Source organism: Acomys minous, assembly GCF_964271855.1.
Source record: "Acomys minous genome assembly, chromosome: 2".
Classification (NCBI taxonomy): domain Eukaryota; kingdom Metazoa; phylum Chordata; class Mammalia; order Rodentia; family Muridae; genus Acomys; species Acomys minous.
The window spans coordinates 79,399,584-79,418,560 of record NC_140484.1 but is presented as its reverse complement, the minus strand read 5'-3'; the positions used below and the strand labels follow the sequence as shown (position 1 = coordinate 79,418,560).

The 18,977-nt window shown below is 44.1% G+C and overlaps 1 protein-coding gene across 2 annotated transcripts in view; it reads left to right on the top strand.

Annotated features, from left to right (window-relative positions):
- The window catches only part of LOC311589052 (acyl-coenzyme A synthetase ACSM5, mitochondrial), a 69,038-nt gene that overhangs the window by 38,006 nt on the left and 12,055 nt on the right, over nt 1-18,977 (top strand). For both annotated transcript variants that reach the window (XM_084767334.1, XM_084767335.1), the window contains exons 3-9: nt 7,572-7,782; nt 8,380-8,587; nt 10,409-10,552; nt 12,417-12,573; nt 14,576-14,655; nt 14,831-14,954; nt 16,811-16,891. In XM_084767334.1, coding sequence (XP_084623460.1) covers nt 7,572-7,782; nt 8,380-8,587; nt 10,409-10,552; nt 12,417-12,573; nt 14,576-14,655; nt 14,831-14,954; nt 16,811-16,891 — 1,005 coding nt within the window. The remainder of the gene's footprint in view (nt 1-7,571; nt 7,783-8,379; nt 8,588-10,408; nt 10,553-12,416; nt 12,574-14,575; nt 14,656-14,830; nt 14,955-16,810; nt 16,892-18,977) is intronic.

The window sequence follows — 18,977 nt, the reverse complement described above, 5'->3', positions numbered from 1 at the left end:
CTCTGTTTTGACCTCACAGCATGAAAAAAAGAGCAGTGTGCTGGGGCATAGATGGGATGGGTATTGTATTGGACTGACTGTGGTGTAGGGCTGTGGGGTATTCATCAGGAAAGACCGCTCAGACATGGGTTTAAGCCAATAGGAAGTCTTTATTAGCCAGCCCACCACTACACTGGGTATTTAGGCTCCCGGTGTAGCACAGAGCCTTTCTCAAGGGGAGCTTTTAAGAACACAAACTATGTTCTGGGTTGACATACTTTATTCGGTCTCAGAAACAGATTGAGAGGGGCAGGGAGTGGAACAAGCCAAGGGCCCAGTGAAGTCAGGAGACAATCTATTTGGCAGTAGCATCCTTGGCTTCCACCTTTTACCTGAGTGAGGTGATTCCATAGTGTAATGTGAACTATTTTCACAGACACAGGAGTGTAGGGTCCTTTCCAAAGTGTTTCAGTCCCCTTTGGCTACCTGCTTGACCTAGACAGTATCACTGGACTCGAACAAGGGGAAACTGGTGATGGCCTCAGAGGTGGGCCAGGAGAAGGACCTGCTGCTGGGTCATACAGTCACTAGACAGCCAGAACATGTTCCTCAGAAGAGAGCCTCAACCATGCCGTAGGGGAGTATAAGAATAAACTCTTGATCCAGAGTTACCTTGTGGGACATCCTGTGGCTGCAGGGTCCAGTCATCACAGGGCATTTCCATAGCCCAGAAGTTTGGATTAAAACCCTTATCTGGAAATGGTAGGACTGAAGCTGAACTCAGGGCTGTTTCTAAAGCCTCAAGTAAGTGTCTTTTGTTTAGTTTCAGTCCAGATTAGAGGTTTTGGTGCCCCCCACCCCCACCCCCACCGCTTTGTGCAGGTGTATAGAGGCCTTACTCTTCCCACAAACTCTGGTACCTAAAGGCAACAACATCCACCTGCATCTAGCAACTGTTGAGTCTCTTAGTCTTCTGAGTTGGGATCTGAAGGATGGCAGCAGTGCTGAACTAAGACAGGCTCCCCGCCCCCCACCTCCACCCCACGAAGTCAGCTGGTGGCAAAGATAGGTAGTCTCTGGTGTCCAAAGTTGGGCTTTTTTAGCTGATATTCTGTAGCCCAAGGTCTGTAACTCTGGCAGCCGTTCCTCAATGGCCCTTTATAGTCTATTTCCCAGAAAATGCCTGACAAAATGGCAGGAAGTCTACATTTAGTGTCTTTAAATCCTGGAGCAACCTGGTCCAACAAGTATGTTACTCATTGTAACCTCCCACTGGCTCTGTCCATTTAAAAGCATAGATGGGTCATCTCACCTCTGCCAATGGGAGGCTGAAGAATGCATCTTTCAAAGCCAAGGCATTGTACACCTAATTCTCTGGAAGAATCAGACCCAAAAGAATCAGAGGTCCCAGATGTGTTCACAGACAGGGAAGGCATAGTCCAAGGTGACTGCAGGCCTCCAGGAAGCCTGACACTTCAAGCCAGGCAATATGGACTGCATTTTCCCCTCTGCTTCCTGAGTCCTTGGGTATTGTTTAATATGGACAGATGCAGCTAAGCAACTCTAGGAGCTTGGTGTTGGGCCAGTTCTGAAGGATTGGTTTCTTTAATCCTGAGAGTGAGAATGAGACATCAAAATTTTGCTTGACATCTGTAAGTCTATCTGCATCTCATCCACAGAGAAGGTGAAGGTAGCTTTCAGCTTAGGCAAAAGATCTTGTCCCAATCAGTTCTCTATTGTTAAACACCCTCTAAGCTACCTCTAACAACTGGGACCTACTTATGAAATGTCCAAGTCACAAAACCTCCACAGACTACCAGAGACCAGCCAGATGCAATGTACAAAGGGTCTTTTTTATTGACCTTGCTCCAGAGCAAAGACCATCCATTCCCCCCAGAGGCTGAGGAAGGTGAGCAGCCTCAGTTCCTTGGGAAACAAGGTTTATAAAGGCAGAAATCACACTTACACCTTTAAATTTTTAAAATTTTGTTTGTTTGTTTCCTGAGACAGGGTTTCTTTGTGTAGTCCTTGCTATCCTGGACTCACTTTGTAAATCAGGCTGGCCTCAAACTCACAAAGATTCACCTGCCTCTGCCTCCCAAGTGTTGGTATTAAAGGTGTGCACCACCACTGCCAGGCTTAACTTTTTTTTAACATCTAGGGATAAGTAGGTGACAAAGGAAATCTTTTTAGTAGCTGTCTTTAATCCACAAAGAAAAAAAAGAAAAGAAAAACGACCTAGCAAAAGTTATTTTAAAGTCTCCTTTGTCAGTGTTAGAAGAGAAAATCCGTTTTGTCCAGGCTGTGTTAGCTGGCAGAGATCCCCTTGCCCCTGGGGCAGTTTTGCTGATGGTGGATTATTGTTGTTGTTTGTTTGTTTGTTTTCTTTTGTTTTGTTTTAAGCTTTTTTACTTTTTTTGGGAGAATAATGGGTTTAACAGATCATTGGTTTAAAAAGAGACAATAAATCATAAGAGAAAGGAGTGCAACTTTTTTACTTTTTGCTCAGGCCAGGGGAACTTTCTGCCTTCCCTGGAGCTGCCTAGAGAGACAGAGAGCAAAGGGAATCCTCACCTGAAGAAACTATTTCCCCTTGGTGGTGTATTTTGCTTACACAGTAGGGGGCCCTGGATGAAAAGCCCGGCTCCTCCACACCTCCATACAGGGACCAATCCTGATTGTGAGCAGGGGTCCAGCAACAAAAAAAGGGCAAGCACTCCTGCTCCCAGAGTCGGACAGGTGGAGGGTGTTTTGGGTTTCTCTGGGTGAAGATCTGGCAGAGCTGCCCCTGCCCCCTGGGGTTCGACTAACGCTCGGGAGGAAATTTTTCTGTATAGAGACAGAACACTAGACACAAAGAAAGGGGGGCAAGTCTGCATTCTGATCAAACCCCGTTTATTGAAAATTTTCACAGAGTTTATATAGGCACAGAGGCATGGGTATTTGCATAAGCAAGGGTTGCTATGGATACCTAACTCTGGAATGCTCCAGCAGCTTTACAGCTGCTAATTGCAGGAAAGAAATTCCAGGAAAGTCGTGAAGGATCTGGTTCGTCAGGAAAAACCTGCCTAAACTGCTGCTAGCAGGCAGCTGGCCTTTAATCTGATCTTATCAGTAGTCCCACCAGAAAAGGAGTAGCTTGGGGGTCTGGAATGACCAGCCCCCACAATAAACCACAACAGGTGTCTAACTGCCCACCTACAACAAGGTCAGCTAGTTTCTGGTGAATGGCAGACTTCTGGAGAAATAGAAACCTAGGCTCTGAATAGATGGAAGAACATTGGCCATGTAGCCCATCCCCTACACAGTGCCTAAAGGATTCAGGTCCCCCAAAAGGACAGGGAATAGTTCTTAAGCCAGGGGGTTCTCACACCAGAGAAAGCCACTTGCCAATACAGGGGGAACAAAACTGACAGAAACACATAGAAAGGCGCCAGGACACACACACACACACACACACACACACACACACACACACACACACACACACTAAAGACAACCAGGAGTGGCTTGCACATATTCATATACCTGAGCAGACAGAACAATCCAATGACTTATCACATGAATCCCAGAACTCTCCTATGTGTCCAAAAAGAGGGAGCCTTAACCAGACTTACCTCTGGAGGTGACAGACCAGGTGACTTTCCAATTTGTTTCTTTTGGGGGGGGTGGAGGTGTCAGACCCCTCTGAAGCAATAGGCAGTGTTTGAACAAAAGGAGTCCTGGGGACCTGGAACACCTCAGGTTGAGCACCCCAAGGAGTCCCCTGAAAAAAGCATTCTTCCTTGCTCTAAGGGATTCTGAGATACCTGAAGTCTGGTCTGGGATCTCCATGGGGCGCTCATAAATGTTGTAGGGTATTCACCAGAGACAACTTCTCAGACATGGGTTTAAGCCGATAGAAAGTATTAGCCAGCAGAAACTACACTGTGTGTTTGGGATCCCAATGTAGCCCTGAGCCTTTCTCGAGGTGAGCTTTTAAGCACAAAAACCATGTTTTAGGTTGACACATTTCAGTTACCGATAACTGTTAGCCAGAAGCAGAACTACAGAAGCTAAAAAGTAAAGTTAGTACATTCTGAGACTTTCCCAGAACCATGTGGACCTTTGATGAACTTGTCCTTTGTTTTAGTTTTGGCAGGTAGTTCTGTCTATGCTGAGTTTTACAGCCTGAATGGCACTTTCATCATGCAGTCAGTTATGCTAAGGTCTGGGGCGATGATATGGTAGTGCCTCCATAGGCTCAGTTTAAACCCTTGGTCTCCAGCTAGTGACAATGTTTTAGGAGATGGTAGAGGCTTTAAGTAGTGGGACTAGAGGAAATAGGTCACTGGGACATAACTCTGTGGTCCCTGCTTCTCTCTTTGCTTCCTATCTGTCACAAAGTGGGTGGCCTCTGTCACATACTCCCACTGCCGTGACACTCTGCCTCACCACATTCTCAGAGTCAGTGCAGCTGAGGGATAGTGACTGAAGCCACAAGCTAAGAGAAATATTAAGGTGTTTGTCACACTGGTGGCCAATCTGATTAACATGATTACAGAAGGAAATCAACAACACTCAAGATTGAGCCAGTCATCTCAGAAAGCTAGGCCACACTTACTGAGGTGTGTGAGTAAGGTGGCCATTCAGAAGAATACAAAAGGCCTTCGGCATAGGAGATGTGTTTGGGGAGTGGGATGTGGAAAGCTCCAAGTTTCTTGTCCACTTATAGGTTTCCTTTGCTACCAGCCCACCCCTGCCTTCATCTGAAATATATTCTTAGAGAATGGACTAGACTTATTTGGGCTAAGGCAGGAGGAAGGCTGGACTTAGCCAGCAAGGGCACCAAGCAGGGATATCCAAAGAGAACTGTGACAATAATGTTGTTCTGAGGTCCTGGTCTTGGACCCTCATGCCCAACTCGGGAAGGGGGTCACCACAAGAGACCACTCGAAACACTGAGCACTGATGCAAAAGCAAAAGTTTATTTCTGACATGTCAGCATCCCTCAGCACTTGAGAGGTGAAGGACTTCGAGTGGCTGTTACAGGCTAGTTTTAAAGGCAAAAACTGCAAAGCAGGTGGGGTTGCTTATCAAGTTAAACCATATGGACATTAGGACACCTGGTGTTGGGAGACCTCTTGTGGGGACTTGGGTGTGGGTCCCGAGGGTGGTTACTGGAAACGGTATGGGGACGTCTGATATTTGGAAGCTTGCATGTAACTATTCTAGGAACTAGGGTGAAACTCTTGAGGTTAGCAATAACAAGGACTGGGAGAAGCCTCTGGGCAAGGCTGGACAAGCAAACAAGTGTCTTACATTTTATAATTTTACAGTTTCTCACTGGCACTGTGACACAACCTCAGCATGGAGATTCCATCATTCTCTATGTTGAAGATGGAAAACAGGTGCAAGGTTATTCTGTGACTTTCCTGGGAGACCACTACCTTTCATCCCAGACAAGGAGTGTAATGACAGACCGAAGAATTGATATGATCTAATCAAGACTGGTGAATCAATGAGCCTATTATGGTTAGTTACTGGGGTGTGGGTAAGGAGTTATAGGAGCATGAGTAATCCAAAGGTATGCGTGTCACTGAGAAGCCGTCCTCAGCATGTATCATGAGTGTTCCTTTGAAACTTGCAGGCAACTGCAGCACCAGCTATTTACTACACAGATAGTAACTATAACAACATGGACTGGCTGCTTGAAGATTCTCATGCCTTGTGCATCTTGCAGGCTTGTGCTTCATTGTCTGTTTTGTTAGTTTCAGGAGTCCTTGAGTCTCTCCTGTCCATCAACAAGGGATTGTTTCAATCGAGAGGGAGGAACTGTGTGACAAGGATGAGAATTAACAACAACAAAAGTCTCTTTGTCTTTTTGTGCATATATGTACTTGCAGGCAATAATGCACACACATGTGCACATGTATTGTGTGTGTTAGTGCAAGTGGACACCAGATGTCAACCTCAGGTGCCCTCCCTCTGCTCCATCACTTTGGTTTTTGAGACAGGGTCTCTCACTGACCACAGGCTCATCAAGTACACTAGACTGACTGGGCAGCAAGCCTAGGGATCTGCCTGTCTCCATCTCTCCAGTGCCTGAATTACAAGTGTGTGTCACCACAACTGGCTGTTTGTTAATGTGTGTTCTTTGGAGTGGAACTCAGGCCCTACAGTTTGCACGACAAGCACTTTACTGAGTGAGTGGTCTCCTCAGCTGTTTGCTTGTTTTTTTTTTTTAGTTATTTCTCCTTGTAATATAGAGGAAAGGTCTTACTACTACAGTTCTCAATTTGGAATCCATGAAAGAAATAGTTAAATAAATAAGCAAGATAGAAACTAATAATAATTTTAAATGATTATTAACATTTAATATTGATTTATACTTTTAATAAATCAGCAGTTACTCCTATTTTTCTTTTTTTTATTTAAATAATTTATTCAGATTACATCTTGATTGTTGTCCTCTCAATTGTATCTTCCCTTTCCTCTCTCCCTCCTTCTTTCATCCTATTCCCCTCCCCTAGGCCTGTGACAGAAGGGGAGCTCCTCCCCCACCATATGTTCACCACCTATCAGGTCTCATAGCAGTTACTCCTTAACCAGCCAGATGTCCAAATAACCACACAGAGTGACTAGGATATATTTAATTAGCCTAGAGCACAATACTGAGCAACAATTACTCCATCCTTAACCTCCAAGCTTATACAGCTTCCTCCCATTCAGATTTCTCATATGATACTTGCTTTTTACTCATATCCTAGGTCTGACTCATTCCTCCTAGTGCTTCCTGGCCTTCCTCATGTGTATCCCTCCTATCATTCCTGTTCTTTCTCTTCCCCTCACTCACCAGGATGCCCCACCCTATTCTCTGTTACTGCTCTGCATTGGCTAGTTGGTTTTTATTAACAATACAGAGAACAAATGGTGACATGTTTACACAAAGTTGAGACAGGAGATATTTAGAATAAACATCACAATGCAATGTCTAAATTGAAACCAAATAGTGGGGTGGATAAATCACCATTTGAATGAATAAGGGTAAATGTACACAGTCCAGAGCAACATTGTGTCAACAGTAATGAAGGAGGAAATACTGAAACTCATGACAATGAAGAAAAGTCTGGGGCAATATTCAATCTTTAGGGCATCTCTGTACTAACTTCCTCCACCCAAGAGCCACTTGTTGCTTTTTACCATTTCCCAGGACCACATTATGAAGCCACCAAGCTTCATTGATTATATCAGAGCCCACACCATCCACACATCTCTGGAAACTACAGGCATGCCTGAGAGGTGCACTTTACTCATATCATAGGTATCCTCAAGCTAATCCAGCTGCCAATCAAAATTAGCTCTCACAGTAATATATAATGTTTTAGCTGTTTTTAATGCATTTTTAAAGTCTCTGTTTAATATAGTATTAATAGCTCTAACCCACATTAAAATAAACTTGAGAGTTTTCAACATTTTTCAATAGTGTGTGGATGTTCTCCAATCAACAAGCCTTCCCCTAGACTTACAGTTTGTTTTATTTGCTGTGTCCCTGGGTCCTACATGCTATATCACCATAGGTCTTCTGATCACTAGGCCTTCTCTTTCTTCAGGCTGGCAAGAGACCTCCAGGTCCAGCCCTATGGTGGGTGAGTGGCAGTGGGGAAGAAGTAAAGTGGAACTTCAGAGAACTGAGTGAAATCAGCCAACAGGCAGCCAATGTTCTCTCGGGGGCCTGTGGCCTACAGCGTGGTGACCGTGTGGCAGTGGTGCTTCCCCGAGTCCCAGAGTGGTGGCTGGTGACCCTGGGCTGCATGCGAACTGGTTAGTAACTGCCTACACAGGCTGGGTACTGTCTCTTGTAAAGAAAATGGAGGGCAGAAGAACTGGAGCTTCTTTTCCCCAAAGAAACCACATGTTGTCCTTTCTCCCTAGTGGTCCTCACACCCAAGGTACCCTGCCTCATAACTGTGCACTCCCACCTGCCCTTCCTGTTGGCCCTCATAGTTATGCACTCCCACCTGCCCTTCCTGTTGGCCCTCATAGTTATGCACTCCCACCTGCCCTTCCTGTTGGCTCTCACCTGCCCTTCCTGTTGGCCCCTGTGGCTGTTCACACCCTATATGTCATTCTTATTAGCCACTATAGTTATGCACATTTCATTTCCTCTTCCCTGTTGGCCCCCATGGCTATGCACATCCTACTTGTCATTCCTGTTGGCCCCCAAGGCTATGCACGTCCTACTTTTACTTCCTGTTGGCCCCCAAGGCTATGCACGTCCTACTTGTCATTCCTGTTGGCCCCCATGGCTATGCACATCCTACTTGTCCTTCCTGTTGGCCCCATGGCTGTTTACAGCCCTTCTCTGGGAAAAGAAACAATTCCCCTCTTAGCTCTCTTTAAACCGCTTTTCTTCACAAGGCCTTGTTTTCATGCCTGGAACCATCCAGATGAAATCCACAGATATACTCTATAGACTCCAGTCATCCAAGGCCAGGGCCATTGTTGCTGGAGATGAAGTGGCCCAGGAAGTAGATGCCATGGCTGCTGATTGCTCTTCTCTGAAAATCAAGTTGCTGGTGTCTGGAAAAAGGCGAGAAGGATGGCTAAACTTCAAGGCATTGCTTAAGTGAGCATCTCCTTTCTATTTTTCATCCAAATTGGAAATGCAACCAAGTAATTGTACAGTGTTATATATACACAGTGTAAGAATAAGAAGACAGATACAGTGAAAAGAAAAGCAACCGCAGATGTTTAGGACAGACTCATTCCAAAGGTGGATGGGGCCAACAGAAACTTTCTCAGAGCACACAGAATGCCCCAGGGTTTTCTAACAAAGGATTGACAAATACTTTCATCTTCATTTGTTGATGATTTTAAGAGGCACTATCTGCCTCTGGGCTTTTACACTTGCAGGTCCAGAGTCCCATGTCCTGGTAGCATTAAAAACAAAACCAAACAAACACCCAAAAAACAGACAAACAAACAAAACTGGGAGGCTGAGGCTCTGAGGATGTGGCTCAGTGGGTAAGAGCAATTACTGTGCAAGCATAAAACCTAAGTTCATATCCCCAGCACCCATGTAAAAATCCAGAATGGCTGCACATGCCTGTAACTCTAGCACCGGGAGGTAAGGACAGGCAGAACCCAAAAGTTGACAGGCTAGCCTAGTCTAGCCTAAAAGCTAAGATTCCAGTTTGCTGAAAGAGTCTGGCTGAAGACTATATTGCAGAGAGCAGAAGAGGGAGACACACACGTACACACACACACACTACACAGGCAAAAATGCATACATACATACATACATACATACACACACACTACATAGGCACATATAAATGTATGTTACATACACATAGTACACAGGTACATACAAATGCACACACACCCTCTGGGGTTAAGGTGAATCCCTTGCACATGCTAGAAACAACAACTAGCTATTGATATGAATGGGGTTGAAAGGCATCCAGAGTTATTCACCACGTCCATAAATGAAATGTAAGGTGAGTCCAAACTGACTAGGACAACCCCTGAAGATGCCTGGCCACCGACGTCCAGGCTCTTCTTCCCATATTCTATACTCCTAGGAGATGTTTTCCAGGATAGTGGTCCTTCCAGGATTTCATAGCAAGACTGGCTGAATAAATGGGACTCTTGCTTCGTGTCTGAACTCCTTCCATTTCTACTGTCACGATCTTTAAAATAATTTCCATAAAAATAAACAATACAATACCAGGTTTTAGAGATTCAAATTCAAGACACTAGAGGGATTGCCTAAGAGACTTGTGGATTCTTCCAGAGAATAAAGGTGGGTGTCAAGAAATCATATGGGGTGCTGGAAAGATTGGCTCTGTTCTTGCAGAGGACCTGGGTTTGGCTCACAGCTCCTACACAATAGCTTAGAATTGTCTATAACTCTAGGTCAAGGGGATCTGATGCCCTCTTCTCTCCTCCACCAAAAAAATATGCACATTGTGCATATACATACAAGCAGACAGAACAGCCATACACATAAAGTAAAAATAAGTAAATCTTTCCTTAATCACTTGGAAAACTAACTGCTCACCTTCTGTGCTCCTGATATCATGCTGGGTCCCAACAACCATTGAATTAGCATTAAGTCCCTGCTAAGCATGGTCTCCCCTTTTTTGTTGTAAGATTACTTTTCTCGCTAAACTCTCTGAGATAGATTTCCTTGACCCCATTTCACAGATATGGAAAGTAAGACTCACAGAAGCCAAGCAACTTGTACAAATTCATGTAGTTAACAATGTGCTGACCCTGGACTCCCTCAGGAATCCATGAATTTCACCACTCAGGAGCTATCCCTTCAGAGACGGGTCATCTGACTTGCGCTTGTAGGCTCAAGGACTAGTGAAGAAGAGTGGATGGTCACAGGATCATCAGGATGCAGGCTAGATCTGAGATGTTGACCTTCTGGTTCCCCTAGGGACATGTCCAGCACTCATCACTGTGTGGAGACTGGAAGCCATGAGTCAGCTGCCATCTACTTCACTAGTGGGACCAGTGGCCCTCCCAAGATGGCAGAACACTCCCATTCCAGCCTGGGTATCAAGGCCAAGATGGACTCTGGGTAAGCTGAGCCATTTCCTTCTATGGATTCATGACAACTGTCCTGGAGTCAGGCTTGATTTTCCCTGGAGACTTCCCTGGAGAAGAGAGGCTAAGAAGGCAAGGCTTCACATGCTGGGAACTTTTCCATGTGACATCTCTGTTTAACACAGCACAAGGTCTTAAATCCTCTTCCTTGTTTCAAGCCACACTTCTAGGAAGGGAGAATAGCCATGGGGCACAGATGTCCTCTTCCCAGATGCTCTCTGCCTTGTCTTTGGGGTTCTGACAATTTGCTTTGGTGACCCCCAGGTTCCAGGAAGACATCTTCTTTTTTTCAGCAACACATTATATGAACTGAGTCTCTAGAACACTGGAGCCATGACAGCGCTGAGTTCATTACTAGGTCACTAGGATCTGTGGAACCAGAAGGTCCAGCACCAAGGGCTTAATGAACTAATAGCTGGAGATCTTTGTGTTGCTTCTCTGTAGATCCTTCCTGCAATGGTTGCTTTATTATTAGAATGGGAAATAGTTTAATGGTTTTTAAAAAAACAACTTTTTAAAAGCATAAATGCCCCACCTTTGAGTCAATTGTATCAGAAAACTAAATTAGTCTAAATTCGGAGTGAGAAGTATAGCTTCAGAGAGTCCTTGTCACATAAGCAAGAGGACTTGAGTGTGATCTCCAAGTTTGGAGGCCCACATTTCTAATGCTAAATCCTGGAGCTGGCAATTGGTGTGGATGCCTGAGACGCACAGGTTGGCGAGCTTAGTCTAGTTGGAAAACCCCAGGGCAGGTGGAAAGAGACTTTACCTCAAAATTCAAAGCAGGTGGGACCTGAGAACCACTGATGCTCACCTCTGGCCTCAACAAACACACAGGTGTGTGTGCCCTCCTCCTGTGAACACACATGCACACACATGTACATAATCACACACAAAATACATAATGTAATAGATGATCTGGAGTAAAGTATAAATTTTAAGGGATGTAATAAAGCTGATATTACTTTTCACTATCACCATCCTAAATCAGTCCCAATAAGCTTAATTTCCTAAAGAGATCAATCATCTTCAGTATATAAGTATGTGTGCATGTATGTGTGTGCACACATGTGTGTTCTTCCTGACTATCCTACAGTATTTTTGCTTAAGCATAGGGTGGATGCCTCTTATTCTACCCTGGAGACAGAAAAGAAACAAGTTTTTCCTGTATAGGAACAGGCAGTTTGCAATGCTTGGAGCAAAGAGAACCAAAGGCCTCTTTGTTCAGCCAAGCTCGAATCTGGCAAGATTGACAACATATCGACTTAGAGGCTAAGAAGACAGCTTAGCTGGCAAAAAGTGCTGGTACAAGTGTGAAGACCTGGGCCAGATCGCCATCACCCACATAGAAGCCAAGTGTGGTGCATAATCATAATGCCAGCACTGGAGGAGCAAAGCCATCAGGGTCTCTCTGAAGCTCATTGGCCAGCCAGTCTAGCCAATCAGTAAGTCCCAGGTTCAGTGAGAGACCCTGTCTCAAAGAATAAGGTAGAGAGTGATAAATAAGGACACTTGCACATTCCATACATGTGCCATGAACATGCATACACACACACGCACACACACACACACACACACACACACACACACACACACACACGAATGTTTGCTTTGAAGCCTTTTGTTAATAAGCTTTTGCCAACTACTGTCCTAGTATTGAGAATAAGGTGAGAGTGGCACTTAGCTGTCTGGTCTCTTATGTCTTCTAGGGTCACACTTTCTAAAGCTCTGCCACTTCTTCACACATGCCTATACCTAACCCTTCCCCCAACAAAGCCCCTCCAGCACTAAAGCTGTCAGTGTGCACAGCTCTGTGTGCCTATGTTCTGTGTCCTCAGCACCTGGACAGGCCTGGATGCCTCTGACACAGTATGGACCATCTCAGACACAGGTTGGATAGTGAACATTTTAGCCTCATTTCTGGAGCCCTGGACTTTGGGAGCATGTGTATTTGTCCATCTTTTGCCAAAGTTTGATCCACAAACTGTTCTAAAGGTAAGAGAGGACCACTCGCATTCGTTGGTCAGAGTAAGCTCTGGGTTTGCACACTCCGGGTTATTGCAGTTAGTTTCATTTAGTAAGCCTTCTGCTAAATCCAAGCCACGTGGATGCACAATGGAGATCAGGAAGGAAGATGGAAGCTTGAACCCAACTAACAAAGTTCATGGTCTGGGGAGACAAGTGGATTCACACACTGATGAATGACATGGGTTCAGGGGGTGGGACAGGGGAGTTGTTCTCTCAACTAAGAGGCACTTCTTTTGCTGTTAGATCTCAGATAAAGGGGTGAGAGGTAATATCATCTCCCTCACACATGCATGGATGCATGTGTTTCTATGCATGTGTGTATGTGTGTGCACATGAATGTGTATGCCATAATTCCTTATTTACTTGCAGTATAACACACGATGATGGTTAAAATGTATGGAATGCCACTACTCTAATGTACAGTGGGAAAATAATTCCCTTGGGTCAGACACTGCCTTGGTCAGTTTAGGTGACAACACAGAAATACCACAGCCTGGGAGGCTCACACAGCAGATGCTTCCCACACTTCTGAAGGATGGAAGCAAAACTGATCACTGTGCCAGAAGGTTGCCTGCTTAGCAAGGAACCTAATGCTGACTTGTAGGCATCACCTTCTTGCTATAGCTTTAGGGGAAGGGAAGGGTAAGAAGGAAGGGAAGGAGGAAGAGGGAGGGCAAGGGAGGAGGTCAGGTGGATACAGAGTCTAGTCCTTTTCTTATGGCAATAACTACGGTGTCTTCAGCACACCTTGGCATCATTATCTCTAAATCCAACCGCATGAGGGTTAGGGATCCATCCAGCATATGAAATGTATGGTTTATATCAGACACACATGCAACCATCACCAGATGAAGCCTCAAATGTTTCCATAGCTGTAGTAGGTGCCCATACCTCCCATGGCTGTATCCTTGCTTCATAAGTTAATAACTCCTTTGATTTCCACCAGCTTAAATTTCACCTCTGCTCTTTCTTCATAAACTTGGGTGTAGGATGCAGTATCTTTTGTGTCTTGTTTCTTTCAGTCATCAAATTTCCCTGATCCATAGTTTTGCATGTGTATAAAGCTTGTTTTTAAAATACTCTCTAGTATCTCATTCTAAGAATGTGTCATTATTTCTTTCCCATCATATTAACAGGCAGGTGTTTGGTTTATGTCCAGTTTGGGGAATTTACCCAGGAGTTATTCTAAGGAGCAAAGAGGATTTCTTCTCCTGTAGAGTCTGAGGTAGTCATTAAGAAAATCTACATGCTGTAGCTGTTTATTACCACATAGTAACATGGAACAAATGTGCTTTCATTTTTATTGCTAGAGTTGTCAGTTACACAGGCAAGACTATTGTGTGATAGTTGGATCTTCTTTTTTTCCTAGACTTTTGCTTAGATCGCTGCTCAGTTCTGCAAAAAGCAAGCACAGTGAAGGAAACAGTATTGCCTACCACATGGCAAGCACTGCCTCCTTCAGTTGCTTGCAATCCACTTAACCCTATGGTACAGGCTAGCATTAGGACCCAGGCCTTTCTGGAACACTGCTTGGGAAATATTGAGAGATGCTTGTAGCTACTTTTGACTGCTATAGTCCCTCACATTTATTTTCATGGAAATAGCCTATAATAAACCTGGTTCCAGAAAGTTTAAGGCACTGTGTCAAAATCACATAACTCATTTGCTGAAGCACCTGGTCTATTCCCCTGACAGTTGAGGTGAACCCTTTTTGGAGGAGGGGATGAAGGATGAGTATTAAACTGAGTGGGAGGAACCAGCCAGGCTGGCTCCAAGTGTTCCAAATTAATCTTGGACCTTCTTCTGTCTGCATCCATTCCTCTTTTGTATCTTGAGGATGTCTTGAGGATCAGGTGTTTTAAGTCTGGATCACTAAAGCTTGAGAAGCTGTGACTGCCATGGTGATGTGTGCCTGATGAGTTTGCAGTCTGGGCTAATATAGTGTCTCAAGAAGGCTCTCTTTCCACAGGTGCTCTCCAGCTACCCCATCAACAGCATGGTGGGTGCCCCTCTCATATACCGGATGTTGCTACAGCAGGATCTTTCCAGGTGACGGACCTTTAGGGGGCTGACAGGAGCCTCTAGACCCAACCCTATGCTTATTTGCTGGGCATACTTAGCCTATATAAAGGCAGAGACATCGTCACAGCACCCTGAACTCAGCCCTAGACTGGATAGACTTCAGTTCCAATGAAGCTAAAGGAAAATAAATTCTCTTCTTTAGTTACAAGTTCCCACATCTGCATAGCTGCTTCAGCGGAGGGGAAAGCCTTCTCCCAGAGACTCTGGAGAAGTGGAAATCTATGACGGGACTGGACATCCGAGAATTCTATGGCCAGACAGAAACGGTATTTATTCACTGGGGGGGCCACTGGCTGAGTGCACCTGCCAGACTTCAAATTCTGTTTGATAACCGGGTTACTGTAAAATATTGTATTACTGTTTTAGCTCAGAAATACTTACTGGGAATCTACTAAAGGAACAAATTGGCAGTGTGTCCCTGACTTCATAGGGATTGAATACTAGTTGGGGTGGAAGACAGAAAATCAAGAGATCCATGCCATGGTAGGTGACGAAAAGAGCTATGAAGAAAGGTGAATGGCAGTCAAGAGCTAGAGTCTTAGTCTGTTCTGTGTTACTATAACATAATGCCTGAGGCTAGGTGATTTATGGATAAAAGCAGATACTTTGTCTTATAGTTTAGAAGGCTGGGAAAGCTAAGGTTGAATGTCAGCATCTGCTCACCCCTTGGGTATCCCCGTGCTGCTTAACTCATGGTGAAAAGCAGATGGGGAAACAGACATGGGCAAAACAAAGTAACACAAGGGATTGTCTTGCTTTGTAGAAAACTACTCTTGTGTGGCTGACAGTCTTAAGAGAGCCACCACTCAGTCCCACCAGAAAGACATCAATCAATCCCTTACTTACCCAATGGCTCCTAAGAGGCTCCACCTTCTCATCACTACATGGAAACCAAAACACAGCCACTGTTCATTCTGATAAGACAGTCGTGAAAGTTCTCTGTGGTGGAGTCATACATTAGCAGAAAGCTGCAGGCCTCAGAAGTGTCAGACAGCACCCGGCTGCTCAGACAGAAGCAAGAGACAGAGAGAAGCCTGTAAAATCTTGCCATCCTTGACGATAGATCTTGGAGCAGGCAGCATGTGCCCAACCTGCATCTGCAGTGTTCCCTGCTACTCATCAAAACAGCCTGGAGATTCTGTCCCCCAAATCAACTTGCTCCTTTTCAGGGTGTCTGTCTCTTGTGAGTCTCCTCTCCTCCTCTCATCTCCTCTCGTCTCCTCTCCTCTCCTCTCCTTTCCTTTTCTCTTTTCTTCTTTCCTCTCCTCTTTTCTCCTCTCCTCTCCTCTCCTCCTTCCCCCCCCTCTCCTTTCTGCTCTCTCACCTACCTTCTTTCTGTGGATAATGGACCCCATTGTCAGTGTTTTCCCAGCAGGCTGAAGGCAGTGCTGTGCTATGAAGCAGTCAGGAAGAGCTTGCCAACACATACTAGAACAGAGCAAACCTAGCAAGGACTGCCATCCATCCAGAGGAGGACACATGCAGAGGGGGCTTCTCACTACCACGGCCTGTCCAAGGGCCAGGTTCATTTTAGGACTTAAGAAAACTGTCCCTACCACTAGAGATACTTTAAAATCTTGTAGGCTTCTCAGATTGCAGATGGGTACTCAAATATTTAAAAATTACTTTACACATAAGAACTAAATGTAAGGTTCCTCCTCCTTTCCCTCCCCTTCTCCTCTTCCTTCTTGTCTTCCTTTCTCACCTTCTTCCTCTTCCTCTTGTTCTTCTTATTGTTATGAAACTGAGAATCAAGCTCAGGGCTTGCACATAGTAGGCAGTTGTTCTACCACCAAGCTATACCCCACCCCTACAGTGTAATATTTATGTATCTGCATGTCACATGTCATGATTCCTCCCACGTGGCTGCATTTGTGGAGAGTAATTGTTCATTTCTCTTCCCTTGGGAGTAGGCAGATTGTCTCCTGAACAAACAGTCTGGTAAACACCACTAGGATTGGGGTTCTGGGAAGAGGGAGAAAAGCAGGGTATGGGAGTGGAGGACACAGGAGTGACTCTCACAGAACAGTGGGGGGAGGGGGGAACCTGCTTCTGAGCCCTTCCTTCCCATGACTGTGCAGTTCCTCCTGAGGTTTGCTGTTCTGTCTGTGCCTCTCCACAGGGACTCACCTGCAGAGTTTCCAGGACGATGACAGTCAAACCTGGCTACCTGGGGACAGCCATTCCTCATTATGATGTACAGGTTTGCTAAGGGTGATAAGAAGGGAGGGCATTAATGTGTGTAATTACATCTATTTCTTACATTTTCATTAGGTTGAACTAATCTCACTTATGCCAACTCAGCTAGGTGAGTGCTCTAGAGCCCCACCTTTCAACAACAACAACAAAAAAACCCAGAACAAGACCTTCCCAGAGCTAGATGGATTCACAGCAGAAGAGCCAGTCTTCCAAACAAGAACTACATCCAAGACTTTTAAAAATTACTGTTAAGAACACAAACAGAAGGAGTATCTTCACATGCCTGTGAAGCCATAATAACTTAAATACCAAAACCAGGTAAATATATTACAATAAAACCCATAAAACTACAGACTGATAGACCTGATTAACATAAGATGCAAAGTTCTCAATAAAATATTTATAAACTGAATGCAGGCATGTATGAGAAAAGTCATCCACAATGATCAAGTTGTCTTTATTTTAGACATTCAAATTCAGCAAACATAAATCAATAAATATAATAAATCATAGCACTTGACCTGAAGACAAAAATCCCATGTTTATCTCAATAATGCATAAAAAGCCTTTGACAAAATCCAAACCAACTTCAGGATAAAAGTTCTGTAAAGAACATGACTGGAGGGGAGGGAACAAGCCTCAATATAATAAAACTTGTGTATGATAAACCCACAGCCAAAATCATCCTAAATAAAGAAAATTCTGAAGAAACCAGATTATAATCAGGAATGAGCCAAGGCTGTCCACGCTCCCTGTTCCTTTTCTGTAGATGACTAGAAGCATCGCCTGCAGTAATACAGCAGGAGAGGAAAATTATATAGGGAAAGAAGTAATAGTGCCCCGATTTGCAGGTGACGTGATATTATACATAAGAGATCCCCAAAATCTCACCAGCAAACCCCTACACTTTCAGTGAAGTGTAAGGATACACAAATCAACTTACAAAATTTAGTAATTTTGTTGTACACCAACAAGAACCTCCCCCCCAAAAAAGTAAAAGATCATGGGTACATTCCTATTCACAGTAGCCTCAAAGACATACTTAGGAAGAGACTTAACCAAGGAGGTGAAAGTGATCCAAAGTGAAAACTTGAAATTTCTGAAGAAAGAGATTAAAGAAGGCACTAGAAGATTGGAAGACCTCCTACATTTATGGATTGGTAGAATTAATATTATAAAAATGACCATTTTACTAAAATCAACTTATAGATGCAATGCAGTCCAAGTAAAACTTCTATTACATTCTTCACAAAAATAGAAAGAAAAATTTGTAAAACTCATATGGAAACACAAAAGACCACAGATAGTCAAAGCTATCCCAAGTGAAGACACAGTGTTGAGGGAATAACCATGCTATACTCTAGACTATATTACAGAGCTACAGCAATAAAGAGCATCATGCCAGCATGAAAACAGACATGTAGACAAATGGAATGAAATAGAAGACCCAAACATAGGTGCATATAAGTGTAGCCATCTTCTCTTTGACAAAGATGTTGAAAAGACACACAAGAGTAAAGACAGCAGTCATCAGCAAATAGTGCTGGAAAACTGAATACCCACAAGTAAAAGAATTAAATTAGACCTAAAAATCAAATGGATAAAAGGACTAGACGTGAAACCGAAAATGCTGAAACTGCTAGAAGAAAACATAGGCAGTGGTCCATGATACACCAATGCAGGAAAGGACTTTCTGAGTAAGACTTTATTTTCTCAGTAAATAAGGTCAACAATTGACAAAATGGGACCTCATGAAACCAAAAGGCTTCTGTGTGACAAAAGAAACAATCAACCAAGCGAGGAGTATGCCCATAGAGTGGCAGAGACTCTGCCAGCCATATACACGACCAAGGAGTAATACTCAGAATGTTCAAAGAACTCAAAACACACAAAAAAAATCAAGAAAGCAAATAACCCAATTAAGAAATGGGCTATGGGTATGAACAGAGAGCTCTCAAAAGAAAAAAGAAAAAAGGCTGAGAAATACTTAAAGGTATTCATTATTCTTTAGCAATTAGAGAAATGCAAAACTGAAACTACTTTGAGATGTTATCCTGCCTCAGTCAGAATGGCCAAGACCAAGAAAAGAA